At 35.9% G+C, this 22,198-nt stretch overlaps 1 protein-coding gene across 4 annotated transcripts in view; it reads right to left on the bottom strand.

The window, feature by feature from the left end:
- PARP8 (poly(ADP-ribose) polymerase family member 8) overlaps positions 1 to 22,198 on the bottom strand; it is a 172,765-nt gene that overhangs the window by 80,640 nt on the left and 69,927 nt on the right. For 3 of the 4 annotated variants that reach the window (XM_032415219.1, XM_032415218.1, XM_032415221.1), the window contains exon 4: positions 961 to 998. In XM_032415219.1, the coding sequence (XP_032271110.1) occupies positions 961 to 998 (38 nt within the window). Of the gene's footprint in view, positions 1 to 960; positions 999 to 15,844; positions 15,880 to 22,198 lie in introns of those variants that run through there. The other variant, XM_032415220.1, reaches the window with a different exon arrangement.

Below are 22,198 nucleotides of genomic sequence, written 5' to 3'. Positions count from 1 at the left end.
ATTATACTCTTTTCTCTGAGGTAAACTAATCAAGGTGTATTTATTCTGCACTAAGTCTGCAATCCTTATGCTCTTATTCAAGATGAAATTATAGATATCACTTGTGCAGAAAATACTAAAGAGGAACATCTTGTTTGTATCTTCAAATTGCCATGACTGAAATGTTGGCATCCGCAGCCTGGGCTCTGTGAGATGGCATGCGTCTAGAAAATAGGACTGACCATGGCCTCGAAGAAAAACACTTGTTTGATTTACAGAAAAATGGATCTGCAGTGTTCTTACATTCTGTCTTCTAGGGACAAGTGTTTGTGGGCCTACTAATCTATTTCGGGAGACAGACACACAGTGAGAAGAGCCATGCATATACAAGATACCTAGTCTAGTCCAGTGGTGCAGTCCACAGGCTCTGGACTACTGGGTTCAAGTCCCAACTCTTCCTCTTACTAGGTGTGTCATCATTCAGGAGGAAAATGGTGATGTTATGGTAACAATATCATAGGATTATTGTGAGAATTGTTTAATCATTCATATGCTTAGAAAAATGAAGACAGGCCTATTCTTTGCTATTACTATTTTTAGCTATTAGTTTAGCTGTTATTCTTACCTATTATATTTACGTTATGAAAAGCCAAATGATGTTCCAAATCCAACAACTAAACCAGCTCAGAGAATCTTTGTTTTACTTGCAATGAGATAAATATATACAGGCTGAAGCTATCACATGGGCTCAAGTAAATGACTTTTCATCAGGAAACTATTTTGCTTCTGGACTGCATCTCAGGGTAAGACATGAATCTCACAGGCAACCAGCAGAATTCTTCTAGATCTTCAAGTCTTTTCCTGCCAACATTTCACTCCTAGATATATTTATATACATTTTCCATCTCCAGAAGGAAAAAATATTCAAAGAAATCATGACATGAGTATTTGTAATAAAAAATAGAAAGAAGAAAAGCATACCTGGGTAATCTTCAGATACATGTACTGAATAGGATACACTGTTAAAACAGGGAAAAAAGAGAAAAGAAAGGCTCAAATTACTGCTAAGGTAAATGTTTTTACAAAATAAAAACCAACCTCACATTACCCATTCATTTTTACAGATATAAGTATAAACAAAAAAACCTCCTTGGTATTTGACAGAGGAAACTTAACAGGTTTTTAAGATATATTTTCCATGAGTATAAATGGTTTTTGAAATATCTTTCTCCCAACAGTGGTACCTTTAGTATAGATAGGTCTTTTTATTCTCAGCAATATCTAATATTCCCTAATCTATGATCATTTGTGTCGTTTGCTCAGATTTTATCAAATCTTTTTTTTTCTAACCAAACATAAAATATTCCTCCTATTTGGTACAGCAGTTCAGAATTTAAACATTTATTTTTAATACTGCTTCCCCACAATATGCTGTGCTTTTGAAACATGTCCTTTTCTTCAAAGAATTAAGAACAGGAAGACAGTGGAACTAACAATTATTCAACAGCCGCTCTCTCATCATCATGATATATAACAAATAAACTATCTCCTGTTCTCAAAAGTATTGGGTTGCTTTAAAAATAATTTTTAAATTGCATTTTAACAATTTCACAACTCCTTTCTCAGTAACCCTACTGCCTCCTCCAGGTATTATCTCAGTGACGTATGGAAAGTTATCATGCTTATTTGTTCACTTTCCTATCTCTATCAGCTAGACTGTAAGTGTCTTGAGGTAAGGGTCCATGTCTATTTTTACTTCTAACACAGTCACCTATTATGGTGCTTGACACTCAGCACTTGTTCAATATTAGCTTTCTGAATGGATCAGGGGAACTGCCGCCTGCCAGAGAAAAGTCAAAATTTAGTTTAAGTTCAGCCAAATTAACTGCCTGTTAAGAACCCCCCTCCAAAAAAAAAAAAAAATCAATTCTCTGATAACAGAGCTTCAAAATACATGAGGCAAAACCTGACAGATAAAGGGAGAAATGGACAACTCCACAATCATAGTTTGAGTAATTAATAGAACTAGACCCCCCCCCCCAAATCATTAAAGACATAGAAGATCTAAAACAGATTTTCATAAAAAACTAATAACTGCAGAGTTATCTTTTTCTTTTCAGGTACACATAAATGGAATGTTCACCAAGAAAGATCATATACTGCACTATAAAACTAGTCTTAGTAAATGTGAATGCTTGGATGGCTGTGGTTCACCGTAGTTCATATCCTGGTTTCCTGGCTCATCTGGCTCTTATAACACTAAGTCTTAAGTCCTCAAAGAGCCACTGCCTTTTAGAATTTGAGTGGACTTTGGGCTATGTGACTGTGGCCATAGGCAATGCAACCCCTTCACGCAAGCCCAAGTCTTCCAGACTCTACCAATCAAACCCCTGGCAGGCTGCTTAGTCCATGGAAAGAGATTACACAAAGACAAGAATGAATAAGGAAGTGAGTAGGAAAACAAGATGGTTAGTAATGAGACCAAGTACTGATACACTGTTCTTTCATAAAGTATATTTAATTGTTTAATTAATTCAAAAAGCATTTCTTGGTAATCTGATAAAAGACAAACATTATGTTAATAATGTTAACCAAGATTTAGGTAGAAAAAAATCAGGAGATGATTTTGTATGATTAATTTAGGAGGAAACAAAGAATATAAAACACAATGAATATGACAGACATAGGAACTTAAACATTTTAAAGCACAATAGTATTTTTTTTTTTACTTTTTATTTTTATAGAATTACAGGTTCACATGAAGTTTTACCGATAGCAGAGAGGTCTCATGTAGCCTTTATCCAGGTTCCCCCATTAATTACATGTTATATACTGATAGTATAATATCAAAAGCAGGAAATCTACATTAGATAAAGTTTGCATATAGTTTTAGGTTATTTTATCACGTTTGCATCATGTACTCACTATCGTACATCAAGATACGAAACTATTTGATGATTCAAGAATTTCCTTCATTCCACCCTCATTAGAGTCAAACCTGTCTCCTTTCATCCCAACATCCTTAACCCCAGGCAGACACTAATCAATTCTCCATCTCTATAATTTTGTCATTTCAAGAACATTATATAAATGGAATCATAGAGTATGACACGAAGCACAATAGCATTCTGAAGCGAAGTTAGTACTGTGAAAAAATTACTATGATTGGCAATATTTAGGATAGACTGAAGAAGAGGGAGATTGGATTCAGAAGCTACTATCAGTGGGGACGTATGTAATGGGGAGGAGAAGGCGGGAACAAATGGCAGATGTTGGAGCCCAGCCAAGAGACCAGCTTTGGAAATCATGGCCCTGAATCAAATGCCAAGGATTAGAAGATAAAATAACCATGCCAGTGATGCTTCAAATAAGCTGGGGGAAATACACACTATGACCTCAATGAATTTATTTTCCCACAAGTCATCCCCTTAGACAATGGAACTATACTATGTAGAAATTAAATTATTGATGATCAAGGCAACCCTTCATCTGGCAGAACTATGTGACAGAAGCCTGGGATCTTGCCAGAGATTACACTCAATACCAAGCTGAATTAATTCTCAACAGCCTACCATCTCAACCAATAGGAGTTGGCTTCATTTCTTATCCATATGAATGTCCAAATCCAAAAGGAAGCCTTAATACGTTCCCATGTCTATCTCCAATTGAGGAGCCTGTTATAATCAGGGCCACACACACAGAGATCAAATTCCAGCTTTGAGGCTTACTAGCTGAGTGGCATATGAAAAGTTAACTTCAACACGCTCGGCTTCGATCTCTTTTCAGTAAAATGGGAGAATCCAGACCTACAGTACAAGCCTGCTGTGATGATTTAATGGTCTAACAGGTGTAAGGTCCCCAGAACGCCAGACACAGAGCAGTGGGTGCCAAGTAATTCTAGTCAGCTTCCAGTACCAGCAATGAAAATGTAGAAAAATGAAATTTCACATGAATGAAATGTTTATTGGGGAACTCAAGTTACTCAAAACCACAATATATTACGTTAATCAGAGACCAAAACTAACACTGATGATTTTATCTTACGGTTGTATTATCCTCATGATTTTAAGAGACATTTCCACGTTCATGATCATACCTAATTTTTCAAATATAAAATAGAAAGCAAAAGCCCTACAAAATGACTCATCAGCTCCTGTGTTATATAGCATTTTCTTGGGAGTACACCAGAAGGAAAATCACCAGGGCTGTAAAATCCAAATCAGTTTCACTCTGTGGCTTACAGAGTTCTTAGGGAAACAATCTAGTACAAGCAGACACGGATGATTAAGCTAAAGGACCTAACAGGCAGGGCTGGGGGGGAAAAAAAGGCAAAGAACCAAGCTTAAATAGATACAGGAGTAAGGGTAGCATGTGCTGTACATACTAAATACTAAAGCAGGTAAAATTATCATGAGGAAGTGAATGGGAAAGAAAGTGAACAAGAGAAGGAAGAGAAAGCTGGAGCAAGCTCTGAATTCTGATTCACGAAAAAAAAATGCCTTCAAAATTTTAGACTACGACGTTAAACTACAATTATACTGAGGTGCTTCGTCAGAGGAATTTAGTCGGTCACTCTGTGTTTGGTATATAGTGCATGTACTACATGGTACTGGGTTTTTGGTTTTTTAAGATTTTATTTATTTATTTGTCAGAGAGAGAGAGAGAGAGACCAAAAGCAGGGGAAGCACCAGGCAAAGAGAGAAGCAGGCTCCCCGCTGAGCAAGGAGTCTGATGCAGGACTCCATCCTAGGTCCCTGGGATCATGACCTGAGCCAAAAGAAGACACCTAATCGACTGAGCCACCCAGCAGTCCCTCCCCCCAACCCCGGGTTCTTAATATCACACAGTTAAGATTAGAATCTATAAATTATTTCTATAACCTCAATCATTTCTTAAATAAAGTGGCTGCTTCCACTTCTTATTCTTCTGAAAGCAACTGTCCCTACCAAAGATCTCTCTCTACTGCCAAGAGCCTTTGAAGGAGTTCCTGGGGGGGCCCTCAGATGTTCACTATCTACCCAATCCTGTATTTTGTGTCTAAATTTGTTTACTTCTGTAATTAAAAGCATTCATAAGGCCATTCTTATACCTAACCTCACCACTGACTCCATTACCATCCTATTTCTTCTGAAATTCCTGCAAAGAACTATGAATAGATGGAGTTTAGATCTAGTTCCTGAGTTCACAAATCAAAGAAAATTCTTGAAGAACAGCAGGGAGCTGAGGAAAATGGCAGTTTTAACATAATAGGGAAGGGAACTCGGATCTGAAGAGGAAATTGTTTTAGATTTAGACCTCTCGGAGGTACTGGATTCAGTAACTATATCTTACAAGTGGGCCCCAAAATGTTCCTGCCACCTCAAACTCAAGAGTCCTGGATTCTGAGCTCATACTTTTTCATCTACATCCAGGGGTTTTGACAGAGCAAGCAAAACCCAGTATTTTATGTGTCTTTTACTTTACTCTCTAAAACAATCTCTCTGATAAACCAATCCTTACAGAGCTTTTCTTTCCCAATTAGATCACTTTTAAAATTTACATAAGAAAAAGCAAAATGCAGAAACTAAGAAAACATGGCAGCTCCTGGGCAGCAGTCCTCCACCCCAACTACAATGCTTATAACTAGAGGCCTCAGCTCCGTACATTCGCATCCGCTTGCAAGACAACAGCTCACACCTGAGGATGTACGGTCCCGACCCCATTCCCAGTCGCCCTGGGAACGTATCAGAAGAAAATTCACTCTGACACCTCTTCCCCAACGTTCAAGTGTTACAGGGTGAAAAAGACACTGTCTGGCTATTCATCTCCACAACCAACTCTTGCATCTCAAGCTAGAAGGTGACTTGGCCTGCTAGAAGCTCACATTGGCTATTTGGATGCCATTTATGTCCCAAAATATTCCCTATCACACTCATCATCATTTTTATCTTCCATAAACATTTTCTAAATATCCAGGTCAACGAGCTATAGCACCCTCATCATTTACCATTATTAGCTACCAATTGTTTTGTCATTTATCCAGGATTAGGAATTTCTAGGGCACTCTCTGTCTCTTTACTTAAAAATCCTCACATCACCCACATCCATATGGACAACGTTAAGCTGCATATGGTTCCATGACCTCATCTTCCCTTATTTTAGCTCACCAAATCCATGGCTACACCTTGGACCTTGGCTTGAAGCGTAATTGCTCTCCTTCTAAAATCTCAACCCAGTGTCCCACTTTTTAGCCACAATTTTATAACTTTTCAACCCTCACTCCTTTATTCCTACTCACTGACACCCACCAATCCCCATGCTTTCTTTCACTCTTTGTGCTCTTTATAGTCCCTTCCAGCTTCACTTCCTTCTTTATGTGACTGTAGAGCCCTAACTGCTCTCCCCACACCATCTTCAACTCCTTCATTGTGTACCCCTATTTTGCCCATGCAGACTATCTACCAGAACTAGAACCACCAAACCGTAGGTAAGTCATGTCTCCACTCCCTACACCTGGGCTCTGAATGCTGCTGGAGTGCAGAGTGGATCCAAAGCATCTGGACCCACTGCAGACATATGGTGCCCCATGCCAGCTCTGCACAGTCTTGCTCAGTAAGCCCTCATACCCTCTTCCACGTCTTCTTCTTGGTAGATTTTTCAAACCTTCACAACTTTCTAACATCCTGTAACAACCTGCCCTTTCAACCATCCGCATTAAGATAAAATAGATCATCATACGGCTACTCCCTCTAGGCATTCTCTCATTTCTTTCTCCCACCAACCACCTATAAGCTAATACTTTTCTCCTTGCACCCAGGAAGATGGAAATGTCTGTTCTTTTATCTAAGACTAATCCATCTAGTTGATTTATAGATGCCATAAATGAAGGCTCCATTTGGGAACTTGTTCCACAATTTGAAATTAATAAAAAAATTTGTAATTACAGAAGTGTGAAAAGATTCACTCACAAAGATATTAATGGTAGCGCTATTAAAATGAAGAAGTACCCAGAAAAGCAAAAATGGCAATAATAGGATTATATAAACTATTATATATATATATAATGTAACACCAGGCAACTGTGAAAAAGTAATGGTGCAATGAAAGAGACACGTGTTTCTGAAACATTAAGGTACATACAAAAATTTAGACAGCTACCAAACATATTTTCATTAAAAATATGTAAATACATATTTATTTACTACAAATACATATTGATAGAAGCATGGCTAGAAAAATAATGACAAATTTCAACATTTGTTATCTCTTATTTATTGGGTGAAAGGAAACCTTATTTTTTGTATCTGTATTTTTTTAATCTTTCTAATAAGTATGAAATAAAAAGGGGGGAGCTCGTAATATTTAAGCTCTCCCTTTACCTTGTAACCTTTTCTAATTATCACTCCACCTGCCTTCTTAAAATCAAGTTTTTGCCAAGAGTCATCTAAGCCATTTTTGCCACCTGCCCACTTGCACCTGCACATTCCAACCTGGCCTCCACTCCTAGGTCCCCACCGAAATTCTTCTTCACAATAGCACTGATCTTTTTTTTTTTTCCTAGTCCTTTTCTTACACAAATTGTCAGATGCATTTAATAAAAACAAAGACATCATGAAACCCTCTTTTCTTGGTTCCTGAATCCCACCTCTCCCTGGGTCCCCTCTTATTTTTGAAGATGGTCTTCTAAGTCTGTTGACTTTTGCTATTTCACATTTCATGCTGTTTTCCTATTTCAATGCTTTCCAGTCATGCTGACTGCTCTCTTTTTTCACATGAGTAATCTCAACTATATCCACGAGTCTCCTACCAGCCATGAGCAGAAGGCTCAAAAATTCCCTATCTCCGAATCAAGTAGGCAGCTTTTTTATTTCTCCCCATATTTCAATAGGATAGTCTGGAAGCAAATTAAACCCAACTCATACAAAACAGAACTCACTGCCTTTTTTACATTAATTTTCAACTCAACAAATTAAATACCAAGAAATTTGGGGCAAATAATAGCAGTACCTGCTGTTAGGAACTACAGATCTACTTTCTATTTGACCATATCAGGGTGCAAGACGCTCGGCCACTTTCGGGAGCAGGGAAAGTTTGAGTTAGTTGATTTGAAGTGGGACCTGGAGTGTGCATTTCTAAAAAGGACCCCAAGTGATTCTGAGGAAAGTAAGCTCTAGACCTTGTTTCCAAAAAAAAGAGATACTGATTCTACAAAATTAATGCTAATTCTTCAGCATGTCTTCCAAGGCTCTTCATGATCTGACCCGTAACTCTCTGACCAGCCAAAACCCTGCCAAATACCCAGAGACCTGAACTTCTAACCACTTCAAGTTCTACCATTTCCAATACAGTTCATTTTATTCACACAAAGGAAAGTGGCTCCAGACTCTGGATGTGAAATCTGGCTCCATTATTAACTGTGTGACGACTAGGGGCCAGGTAACTAACACTCTTTGACTCAGTTTCCAATCTGTAGTTTTCTATCTCTTCGGGTTGCTATAAGGAGTAAATAGGTTAATACATGTAAAACACTTTGAAGAAAAAAAAGAAACCAAGCACACCTAAGTTTTCAATAAACATTAGCTGCTTCATCAGTAAATATCCTTATCATTATTATTACTCCTACACATAGACTTAGGGTTCTGGAACACACTCCCCTTCTCCCCTCAAGACTCAATCTCAAGGACAACTTCCTATGAAACTTCTCCCACAACCCAGGCAGATGGATGTTTCTTCCCCTATGTCCCACTTCATCTCTAGACTGAAAGTACAGACCAAACATTTTCATCCTCAAATTCCCAGGGCTTTGACACAGTAACTTATCACTCAAAAAATAGCTTCTGAACAGACAAACAAATCATATCTTTTTCCAAAATTACTGGAGGATATACCATGACAGTCCTTGACAGAATACGTATTGCTTTGGCAAGTGTTGAAATATTTGATGAAAATCAGCAAATATTGGTACCCAACAGTTCCCCCTGTGGGTCCACACCACCTTGCATGGGAGTATCCAGCTCTTCTGTCACATTCTCTTCACAGGCTTTTTGTGATATCCAGAACAGAGTGGGTTCTGAATGCCAAGATCATAGGTATTCTCTGTATTTCTCATTTTCAAATCTACATACAGAAGGTGATACTTGCATTATTACCAGTCTTGACAGCATGAGCTGAAATGTAGGGGAAGATCTTTGGTCCAAAAAATGGAAGCATCACAGTTACTTTCAATACAAACAAGCAGAAGTGTGAGCATTTCAAATTGATCATTACATTACTAGTTTACTTGTCCGGCGAGCACTACACAGGAAAGTCCTTATTTAACCTATCTTGAAACCTATCTTTTTACTCCTATCTTGAAAGTATAGAAGGAAATGTCAGTTCTCCTAGGCAGAAGAGGGAAGTGGTATAGAAAATGTCTGAGCAGGGATTTGTTGGGACATCATATATTCCCTGCCAGGAGCAAGCATCCTCTAGTCAGGCCTATAATGACAACCACACGTATTTACCTGCCCTGCCCTTCTTATGCAGCATTCAACATCAAGACAAGAGAACTAAGCTCTCATTCCAGAAGAGAAGACATACCTTTCCTGCCAATGAAATAAACTGTTGATGTAGGACAATTTATATTACCCTTTACAAAGGTAAAAGGGTGAAAATGCTTGCCCGATAAACACGGTTACTCAATAATACGTATGTTCCTACTTTCGAAGCTTATTTTGATAATTTTTAAAAAGTTATACTTCCAGTAAGTGATGTAACAAGATTAAAGTAATGGTGTTCATTTGTGTGACTTTTAGGGAATTGGCTGAGTCAGCAACTTCATGCTTAAATATTATATTATAGGTCAAATGCTTAGAATTTTAAGCAAACCATCTTCTCAACAGAGATGAACTTGAAGGATCTAAGTCCAACTTTGATTAGTAACCCAGATGCATGCTTTATTTAGGATATTAATATGCTCTATGGTACGAGCAATTTTTTTTTTTTTATACTGCCTTAGTCAAAGGAAAGAGCCAACTTTTTCTCTTATTCTTTGATTATAACCAAAAACAAAAGGGAGGTCACAAATGCAATTACAACAAGACCTGAAGAGTGGATAGAGCATGCCAAAACACCAACATTAAATTTATTATATATAAATATTATTTCCATATTTCCTCCCCGAAGTTTAATGTCTGGACTTTTCTTCTCTGTGCACTTTGCAACTAATTCAACACACTTTTGATAAATATTTGCTAAAATATAGATGTCTTTCCCATCACTGTTTTACATCTAGGTTCAAGTTACACATGCTTATAAAAAGTTTAAGGCTGCTACAAATGATTTATACAACATGCCAGGACTGGAAAGCTGAATATGATAAAACAATTCTAAAAATGAAGTAAGGCTTTGTTGAGGCAAGAAAACATGTTTTAAGAAAACACTATAAATATTCAGAGAGATAACTGCAATAAATACTAAGATATTACCTCAGCAACTTGCTCAAATCCTTAAAGTACCTAAGATCAGTTCTTTCCAAGATAATTTCTTATGGAATATCGAGCACAATTCTTAATACCACCTGAAGACCCTGCAGGATATAGTCTATCTACTTGCCTCAGCCCCGTCTTGTCCTGCATTCTTTCTGGGCTGCAACAAAAAGGACCCCCTTCACTTCCTAAGCCTGCCACATTCCCTCTCCCTGGAATGCTCTCCTCCTTTTTGCCTTAACTCATTCTCATCCTTCAGATCTCAACTCAAACGTCACCTCCTAGGAAAAAACTTTGTGATCACCCCTCCCAGACTTAGATCTTACTCTAGAGCAGCTACACAGTTTGTAATTATACATTCATTTGCATGACATTGACATCTGCTTCCCCCACTAAATCTATAAGAATGGAAGGCACTTCTGTTTTCTTCACCTTAACCTCCCAGCAACTATCATATACCTAGTATATAGTAGGAACACTGTAATTAATTGTGGAATGAATGTTTATTAATAAATGTATAAATCCTTTGACCTTCCAACTTGGAATAACCGTCCTCACAAAATTACTTAGCAACTATGATTTAGTTTACAGCCTGAAGAGCGCAGAAGAACACAGACTTTAGAATATGCCTTCACAAGCCATGTGAGCCTGAGAAAAAGAATTTGCTAATCTCCTTCTGCTTATTTGTGAAGTGAGATAACATCTACTTCCTAGTATTGTCGAGAGGATTACGTGGAAGATGATAAGTGGACGAAAGAAGCCTGTGTAATGGGAGGAGACAATCAGTGAACATATTTCTTAACTCCCTCCCCTTCCCCAAAACTCAAACGTGAGAAGATACAAAATAATTCTGTAGCAGACCTCTTCATTACCCATTCCCTTCCTTCCCCTCCCGATATGAAAGCCTTTGGGTTTGCAGGAGAATTCCTTCTCCCAGGGGAGGAAAGAGCTGAGCAATTGGATAAGCCAATCAGAGAAGCCTAATTTCAGCTGGCAGCCTTCTAACACCTGCGGTAAACAGAGAAAGGTTGAGCCCAGAAAATTTCAGACATGGAAGCAGAGGCCTGATCAAACTAAATCTAAATCTCTTTATCAATGAACTTTTCAAGGAACAAATAACTTTCTTTTTGCTGTCTTTTTTTTTTTTCAAGATTCTATTTATTTATTTATTTATTCATTCATTCATTCATTCATTCATTCATTTATTTTAGAAAGTGTGTGTCAGGGGAGGAGCAGAGGGAGAGAGACAAGCAGACTCCACGCTCAGCATGAAGACCCATGTGGGGCTCAATCCCACGACCCTGAGAGAGATCACAACCTGAGCCAAAATCAAGAGTCGAACACTTAACCAACTGAGCCACCTAGGCGCCCCTCTTTTGCTGTTTTAAGCCAGCCTAAAATATTTTTTTGTTTCTTACAACCAAAATCATCCTAACTTGTACACGGACCTATTAAGCCGCTTGAGATGTTTTAATGTGAACATCTACAAGCTATTTAAACTAAAAACTCATAGGCTTATATAGCCTTAATTTAATTTTATGATTTTTGTTACAAAGTGTATACTTGAGTGATTTACTTAGGATTTTAAGAAATATTCACACATTTTATAGAACTTGTGACCTAAAATCAATGGTAATGAATTAGATACTACATGAGACAAGTTGTAAGTTCACAGGTCTTATTATTTTTCTGTTTGTCAAACATAAGGTCATTTTCTTTAGGGTGTAATTTTTTTTTTCCTTGTGGTTAAATGATTTATTAGTCCTTCATGGTCTTTGGTTTGTTACTTTGTTTCAATATGTATATATGTACATAAAGTTGGATTTGGCAAGCTGTAGTCCTAACCACTGCTTTTCCTGTTTGTTTCTGGACAACAGACTTTTGGGAAGTCAGCAACTGGACAGGAGAGTGAGAATACTTTTAGACTATAGAACAGTATTTCTAAGTGCTTGCTACAATCAATAAGCCTTTCGCTCTCCATTAAGCTTTTGAAAAATGACTTGTTCTCACAAGATTAATGTGGAAAGTATAATTATTTGAAAACAAGGGTACTACAGTACCTTAAATCTGACATATTTTTACCACAAAGTTAATTGATTACTAGATATTCAATTAACAAATGCAGTTCACTCCTCAGCCAGTGAATATGTAACTAAAAGGTAGCCTCAAAGTAACAAATATATAACACAAAAGGAGGCATGCAAATGGTTTTAGCAAAGGAAAGATGGCAGGTGTAACAAGTGTAATACCAGTTTTGAATATATGTCTAAACTCAACACTAAACTAGTACGTTGATTTTTCCTGTGGGAGGAGAAGATTCATCAAGGGAGATTCTGCTGACCCTAGATCCAGTGAAACAAGAATTACAGAAGACTGAATTAATGGATGAGTATCATTTAACTGTAGGTATTTGTTCAGATATTGTTGATGCTGTCTTAATATTCTATTTTCTAATGGATATGTGAGGAAGACTTATCTTTTTTTTTTCCTTTTAAGCTATACCTAACTTTCGATTTGGTAGACACTGCTTTTCAAACTCAAACAAAACATTTTAAGAGAGTATCTAATTCTCCCTGATCTCTCCAGAATTCAGAAACGATGTGTCCTTACTTTCCATGACCATATAGTTATTTTCATAGGTTCAATAAGAATTTTCCCTCTCTTTTTACCAGAATATTATTGGACAAATCAATTGTGTAATCAAAGCTACCACTATAATATATTTGAAAATGATTTTCATTTAATCAGGAATGACAAGCAACTACTGAGGGACAAGGATTGACTTTACATGTGGAAGTAATGCTTACAATGTCCCCCAAGAAAACTGGCCTAACACCTGGCTGATAGGTTCCCAAAGTTACAAGAGGGAGAGAAAGGTCACTTTCAGTCAGGACAGGAACCTTGGCAAATGTTGGGAGCCTCAAGCAGACAGAAATTCACCCAATTACACAGGTACTAAAGATGAAATGTGTTGGAGAGTTTCTTGGTTTTGTTTTCCTAACCTCAGAGAAGTAAGTAACAGAGACTTTTAAGAGTCCAATCCAAGGTTTTTAATAAAAATTTCTCAATCACCTCAATAGCTCATGGTTCTAGATTTGCAAACTCAAGGAGGCCTCTATGGCCAATTAACATTCTCACTGCAGCATTTTTATTTATTTATTTATTATTTATTTATTTATTTATTTTGATGAATAATTACCTTTGTAAATTACTTATGCTTTCAGGAGAAAGGCTACAAAGAAAAACTGTCAAAAACTTGAAGATGAGCAAAACAGATACTGAATGTTTTCCACGGAGACACTGGACTCTGCAGAGATTCTCTGATCCTAAAGGGGTTTCTGATTAACTCAGCTATTTTTATACCCTGCAAGGATAAAAGCTAAGTTGTAAAAAAAAAAAAAGAAATCATAATGCAAATTATTCCTGTTCATGGCACTACGAATGAGTTTTTTTTCAGTAAAGAATATATATCTTGACAAGTTAAATGTCTGTACCACTAATTCTCATTGAACCATCTTTAGTATGCAAACATAAGCAAAAAAGCTCTGGAACTGACAAATGAATGCCTCCCTATTTCAGAATAATTTAGGTGCTAAACTGATTAAAATTTATAAATACAGTAGACCTTGCTTAAAATATTTGTGGGTTGTGAAAAAGTAAGAGGTAACTAAAAGGTTCACAAGCAGGGATTGGTTAAATAAATAATGGTATATCTATTATGAAGGTCTGCAGTCACTAAAAGGGATGTAGACTGTAATCTAATAATACTGTAACCCCATTTTTATTAAAAATTTGTATTTACATATCTTAATTAAAATGTATTTATAGTTGTATAGGGCTTTTGGGGTGGGGGGAGAAGGGTATAAGGGTATACTTTCTGGGGAGAAGGTTTCTTGGATCACTGATGGTTTTTATTGCTGATGATGTTTGCTTTCTTTTCTTCCAAAATTTTCTGGGAATAAATGTTTTAATATTAATCAAATATACCTCCAGAGGAAAACTACTAGAATTAATTTAAAAACTGTATTTCACAACCCAAATAACAGTATATTCATTAATAAAATGGGGGAAACACCTCTATATCTCTGGCTAGATCCTATACATCTTTCAGCAATCAGGTCGCATTTTTACTTTCAAGAGCCCTCCCTCTCAGCTTCACCCCACTCTTTCCAATCTGATGCACCCCACTCTTTCCAATCTGATGTTTCTTTACTAAACACTGCCATAGGGCCCTTTACGAGCCCCTCTTAAAACTTTTCATTGCTATAATTGGGGTCAACATCAAATCAATGCTTCTTTCCCCTACTATATATAATTTCCCTATGTATCTTATTCACTGTTGTTTCCCAGATGCTCAATATATATGCATATTGCATCCTAAGAGATGCTCAAAATATATATATAGCTCCCTTGCCATGTACACTGAGTGACTCTTAAAATATGGTAGAGTAAGAAGTACTCTATGTCTTATCAAAGATAAACCAACCTAAATCCAGTTAACTTAAGTGTCTTTATAAGTCTGATTTTAGGAGAGATGAGTAACACTTGCCTTTCACTCATGGAATAGATTTTTTACATATGTAATATTTTAAGGGATATAATTTGGCCTATAATGTGTCTGTATGAAACAAATCATTGGGAATTTTATGTACTGTATAATGTCGTGAAGTGAGAACAAAGGAGTCACACTGTGTACATTACATGCAGAGGGTTCAAGGACATTCATCTATAATTCAACATGCTCAAAATCATGAAAATATTACATTTGATATTTGCAACATTGATTATAAAATCTGAACAAACAGTAAAGAGCACTTGAAGGTCTTGAAATTTCAATATTTGCAGGCCATGCAAATAAACAGAATATTTTCTGTTCGGATAGCTCCCCAGGAACCAAACAAATGTAAACTGAGTCCTATTACAGCACTGCCACATGAGAGAAGCAACCATCAGTCTGGCTTATATAAATGTTCTTCCAGTCACGTCAAACCTTTTGTTCATGATTAATTTCTATTATAGTGATACATTACAGTGATAACTAATGATACTGAGGCTCTAGAATATAGGTTTGTCTAACACTTGGTTCTGCATATATAATCTTGTTATAGTCTGGATTTAGGGTGGGCATAAATATCACACTGTCTCAGCTTCCCTTTCTAGGCAATGCATGGTTAAATCTGTGCCTTGGTATCTTTGATTTGGGCACTATGAATTTCACTGAAGAAAATGGGAAAACACCAGCACCCATGGAAAGTCACTTCTCTATAATTCCTAAAAATAGGCAAACCTCTTAGCTTCAGGTAAGTCAATGAAGAAATTTCTCAGGTTACAGAGAAAAGCAAAGAGAGAGAACGAGAGAGAGAGAGCGCATTATTAACGTTTTTTGTTCAGTCAATCTGAGAAAGAAAATGTATACTAACCATCCTGGGAACATTTTGCAATTTGGTTGAGAATTACACATTTCTAAGGACATGAAATAGAAAAAAAATCAATTTTACACAATTTTATATAACAGTAAATACATTACTTACAAACTGCGACTTGTTTAAAATGATTATGTGATTTTCAGCAAAAAATTCACTAATATGCTGCCCTCTGTTATCACATACAGGCTGAGTACGTAGGATAATCATCACTTTCACCATCTAGGGTCAACCCAAAGCAAACGAAGAACTGGATATTTCTACACCATCATAAAAGTCTTTTCTTCTCTTTTTCCTCTTTCTTTTTCTTAAGAGGGCAAGTAAAAACGAAAACGTTAAAATTTCTGTCATGAGATTTCCCAACCCCTTTCTCTACCCTCAAGAAATCCTTCATAAATTATTATGAATTTCACATATACCAATTGAAAAAAAAAAGATAAATATCTTATATGGAATCTTCAATAAAACCTCCATTTAAAAAAGAGGAAGATAAAGTTCAATGCTAAAAGCCTTTGTATCACTCTTATTTATATTTTTACATTTAATATCATCATATCATACGTTCCCTCAAGACTTTCTGAATGCTTTCCAAAATTACTTCTCATAACAAAGTACACTTAAGTTCATTTTCTTCATTAGAAACTCTTCTAATGTACAGTTAATGTACAGAGTGTGAGGAGAGTAAGGAAATGTTCCAAATGGGGCAAGGTCACTTAAGGAAGACTGTTGGAGGTAAGTGCAATACTTGAAAATACACTAGAAATCGAGGAGTACTACAGATAAACAAGGTGAGAACCAGATCTGTAGAGAACTGTAGGGAAGCTGACCTGGTAGGGAAACAAGTAACCATGATGAATATTAAAATGAAGACTTACATGATAAGAAGAGATGGAAAATGATAGTAAAGACATTAGGTTCTACCATAGATATTGACAAAATACCCTTTTTTGGTGTAACAACAAATTGTGAGGTTGTGAGTCCATAACTGATAAGTCATTTTCTAAATTATTTAACCACCACTATTTCTATCCCTGAATACAGTTTAATTAAAATTTAAATATAAATACTATTAAAGCTTAATATAATCTTCCAAAAATTGACTTATTATAAAATATTAAGTTAAAGTCAATCAATCTTAAAAGCTTTTAAGTTAAAGTCAATTAGGGAATCATTTAAAAGCTTTTAAAAAACTACTTCAAGGATTATTAAATATAAAGACTTTTTCAAGCAAAAGAAAATGTTTTCCATAACGTATTGATATTAGCAATTTGAACCTTCAGTTCTTTTTTAAAAGTCGAGTTGCCCACCAGAGGGTATAACAGACACCATCTGTTATGTCAGAAGCAAGTTTTTCGTCCATTTTAAATCAGTCTCCTATGACTGTAAGTCACAGATAAAAAAGCACTGTTAGGTAAGACTTATTCAGTTTAATTCCTATAGTTACCAAAAAAAGAAAGAAGATACTATCTGCTGAGTAAAAACTATTATATGTCATTTGCATTTATCATTAAAAAAACAATTTTACTACTTTGTTTTCAAAGCCAAATTACTCAACAATATACTGAATGTTTCAAACGCATCTGTTAATTAGTTTTTATGCAAAATCAGTCTGCATATCAACTATTTCTATTCAGAATTTCTTTTTAACCATCTTTAGCTTTAACCCTGTTTGCATTTATGGCAAGCACAAAACTGGTTTTAAAAATTACAAGTACTATGCACTAATTTTTATGGATAAGTCCTACGGTATGTTTTGTGTTTGTTAAGATTCTCTCCCATATTATATGTAGTTTATTTTTCCAGAGTCTAGTTCCAGCCTTTCTTAGGGGCAAGCACTAAATTACTGTCTCTTTATCGCATTATTTCCGGTGCCAGCAACAATAAGAAACCAATATTTTTATGCTCACAAGCTAATAATCCCCTTGGGAAAATCAAGATGGTAAAGATCACAGTTTCTTATCTGAACCCCCAGTGGCCAGGTGTATTTCGAAATTCTGAGTTTTTCACATTTTAGAAAGATAACAGAGTGCACATTTTACACCTTATCATCAAAAATAAAAATATATCTGGAGAGAGGCATGAACGTTCCCACTATAAACAAACTCATGTCAGTTCAGATCAGTTTGCCATTAATGGGCCAAATTTCGTAATTTTGTTTCAAGTTTCAGAGTTTTTTGGATTTAGAAATTCTGGATAATAAACTGTATACATATATGTACATATATATATGTATACACACACACACACACACACTTACTTGTATATATTTTAACTTCTAATATCTGAAAGGATAACTCATGAGGCCACATTCTGTAATTAAGCAAATACATAACTGATTATAAGATATCTATACATAAATACCTAAGCGTTGAGTCATACACTTTATGCTCTCCTAATGACCGTATCCCAAAAAAACGAGAGAAATAACTGCAGGAGATAACAAACATTTCCTATCACAGTAAGATTAAATAAATGTATCTTCACCGTGGAAAGAACAAAAAGATGTCTAGTGATCCTTTACTCAAGGTTCAACAAGCACATCTTCCTCTTCAGCATATAAGTAAGCGTAAGAACTCTACCTGACCTCCCGGATTTACATGAACCACACCTGTATGAGCAAAGGCACGGCACTATGATTTTCCTAGTTTACATTTTCATTTGACTCGAGTCCAATAGACAAACATGTTCATTCTTTTGGACAGAAGAGCGAAGGAGAAATCAGTTGAAAAAAGAAAATTCAAAATAGAGAGACTTTGTTTTGATTGCACTCTCTAAAGGCCAAAGGATAAAAGGCTTGAGAAATGGGGGTGGGGGAGGGGGTGGGGGGGAGGTACATAGTATGATCTTAATTTCACAGAGTAGTAGAGTGAAACAGAAGTCAATAATCATCTAATGCACACTCTCACTGTACAGATGAAGAAACATAATTTTATGCGGATTCCCTCATTTCCATGCGGAACCAGAAGCAGAGCCAGGTTTTCTGATTTTTTCCTCTAAGTCATTTTGGCCTCTTGTGATTTTGTAAACTGAGCTTTGTTATGGCAAGAAATTTCTGATTATTTGGAACAAGATTCTAATCTTTCTTCCTCAAAATATTTCTGAAGATAGAAGGCACAGAGAAAAGTTACTGTCCCAAAGTAATCCAAAGCCACCAGGCATCCCTTCCTCCACAGGTTACAACCTTGTCTTGTAATTAATATGCTTAAGTTTATGCAGGTATTTCTTCATCTGTTCTATTTCACCTTTCATCATTATTAACAAAAGAAATGATTCACATTCTAAAAGTACAGCGTTGGACGCCTGGGTGGCTCAGTTGGTTAAGCGACTGCCTTCGGCTCAGGTCATGATCCTGGAGTCCCTGGATCGAGTCCCGCATCGGGCTCCCTGCTCAGCAGGGAGTCTGCTTCTCCCTCTGACCCTCCCCCCTCTCATGTGCTCTCTCTCTTTCTCTCTCTCTCAAATAAATAAAATCTTTTAAATAAATAAATAAATAAATAAATAAAAGTACAGCTTTGTTTTCAAAGGAAGACACTTAAACTATAACAAAAATATCTCGATGATTTTTGGCAATGAATAAATATTCCATCAGTTAAAGTACTGGTTAATAATCAGCACACACACTCAAGTTCTGTCCCATCAGCTTTTCAAGAAATAAAAATAGGTCTGACATTTATAAAATTACATAGACTAACGAAGAAAAAAATGATGAATCTAAGACCAAACAAAATCCAGTTAAAATTCTTACACAATCTGTACTGATGACTCTAAGTTTTATGTTTTTTAAAAATATATTTCAATTTCAAAAAAGGTAATATACCCAGATGCTTGCCCTAATTAGTACAGACAAGCAGTAACACTTCTTAATAAATTAGTTACTACCTTCCCATGTCCGTTCCCTTTAAGAAGGCATTTAAAATGTTTGTATGACAATACCTGCATTCTCAAATGCATCTAGCTCCTTTCTTCTCCCACTTTCCATCCTAAAATAAATTCTGTTCAGACATTTAATAAAAGATAGGAAATGTTTCAAGGCCAGGCTTCATAGTCCTAATATATACCTTTTTCTCCTTTTAAAACCAATGAGTATTTTTATGTTTAAAGTCTGCAAGGTGACAAGGATACTGAAGTTGTCATCAGTGTCAAGGAAGAGTCCAAATTTATCGGTAAGAAAGGGAAGGAAAAACATTTAAGACAGCTAATCTGGAAGAGATGGATGGAAGATGCCTGCAGGAGATATTCATACCTAACTGAAAAGAAATAATTCAAAAAGAGTTACCTTTCTGAACTGCAAAGGGAAATAAAATTTATTCCCATAACACTCATAAAATTATAGTCATAAAAATGGACCATCTATCTGGGCCTCTTATTTTATAGGTAAGGAAATTAAGGTGTAGAGAGGTCTATCAATCTGTCTTTGGCTACAAAGCACTTGGTTCAGAACTTAGGTTTCCTTTGATCTAGATGCCTTTCATTAAATTTTACCATTTTCACGATTATTTAATTGAATTTGTACAGCATATTTATTAACATTTATATGCAGCAGAACACCAGCTCTTGGTCCCAGTCAGAAATGAATCAATTTAAACAATCATGAAATGTACTTAATAACCTAATGTAAAAAAAAAAAAAATTACTTTTCCTCTATATTTCGTTTCCTTAGCAAAGCACCGTTTGTGAAAGGAGACCCATCTAACTCTATTTGGCATCAGTTTTGCAAATCAGTATTAGTTAGCAAAGGAAAGTTCTTTTAATGATGAGGTGACTGTTTAAACTACTTTTACTTAGTACATAGTTGCCAGAGCAATGAAAGCAAAATGTGTCTAATTGTATCTTTTTAAATGAATGAGATTTTCACTTTAGAAGAGGAGCAAGGTTCAACAACCACACACTTACATATGTACCATAAGACTGGACCATAAAATTACCCCATTTATGAGAAAAAATGTTTTAAATCTTCATTCAATATTTTAAAAATGAGCTCTTAGTTATCTTTATTTACCTCAGTGAAGATCTTTGTTTTGTGTCATCACATTATTAAATATTTTGCAAAGTTAACATATAGATATCTCCCATATGAAAGGATATGGGAAAACTCTAAAATACTCCATATAAAATTTCATTTTGAGTGATATCAAAATTATACTTTGTAAGTTATGCAACATTTTAAATTCTGTTGGGGAAGCTATCCGTTCAAAAAATATTTAACTTCCTTGATATTAAAAAATTAGTTTTACTTTTTATCTTTGAGAAATATTTTTAAATCAGACATTCTTGTGAAAGGAAAGGCAACTAATTCTGGGAGCGGAGTAGCCAAAGTCTCATGTGGGTGCCAAAAAAGAAAGAAGGCAGGGGGAGGGTGGTGGGGAAGGGAGGAAGAGAGAAAGACAGAAAAAGAAAAAAACAAGTCTGTAGTTTTAAGAACTGAGGAAACTGTAGGCCATTGATTTTGAAAATGTAATTCCTACAAAAACAAGAACCTGACACACAGATAGATATTTTGACAAAAAACCAAAAGTGAAGCTGAGACAGCCATCAGTTAAATTGCACTCAGGATATTAGAGAAGAAAAAGAATATGAGAATGATGTCAATTTAAGGATTATGTGTAAATATCAAATGACAAATGTTTCTCAGAACTCAAAGTGTTAAGATCAACAGAATCATTTTTACCATTTTTAATGAGCTGATTCATAGATCACTCAACATTCAAATCATTCTTTGAAGTCAGTCTAATTGCAATAGCATCCTTTCATCACCTATATGTAATCCATCACCTATATGCAGTCTGAGATCTAAAACTGCAAGTATCAATAAAGCTTCTTCCCAGGATGCTGTCATTTAACAGAGGAAACATTCATTAGAATTATTAGAAATATTCATTAGAATTGGCTTAGAAATGGCTTAGAAATATTCATTAGAATTGAAAGGAAAATGCTTAAGCCTTAATTATTTCCACCTAGAAAAACGACACAGAACTAATGCTGGCAACGGTCATGTCTGCCCAGCTCTAGTCCCGAGACCTTCCTTCTCAAACGTGCACCATCTTAACCCACCCTGACATTTACAAACATGCCTCTGAGGAAGCAATTCAAAGTCATTATCCTATTACGGCTAAAAAATACTACAAAACAAAAGAGAACTTTTAAAAGCACACAAGAGGTTTTATAAATATGGCAAATACTAAGCCCTTGAGAGAAATGACATTCATACTCAGAGTGAAAAGAGGTCAAAAGGAACTATATTCGGTGATTAGCTCCCACCCATCATTAATAGTCAGAACTCATACGTTCATTCAGCCAGTTACGGAGTAAATGATTTTTGAAGACCTACTCTGGGCCAACATAGCTGAATTA

This window comes from Phoca vitulina, unplaced genomic scaffold (assembly GCF_004348235.1).
Source record: "Phoca vitulina isolate PV1807 unplaced genomic scaffold, GSC_HSeal_1.0 scaffold17, whole genome shotgun sequence".
In the NCBI taxonomy this organism is placed as follows: domain Eukaryota; kingdom Metazoa; phylum Chordata; class Mammalia; order Carnivora; family Phocidae; genus Phoca; species Phoca vitulina.
This window is presented reverse-complemented; position numbering and strand designations above follow the sequence as displayed.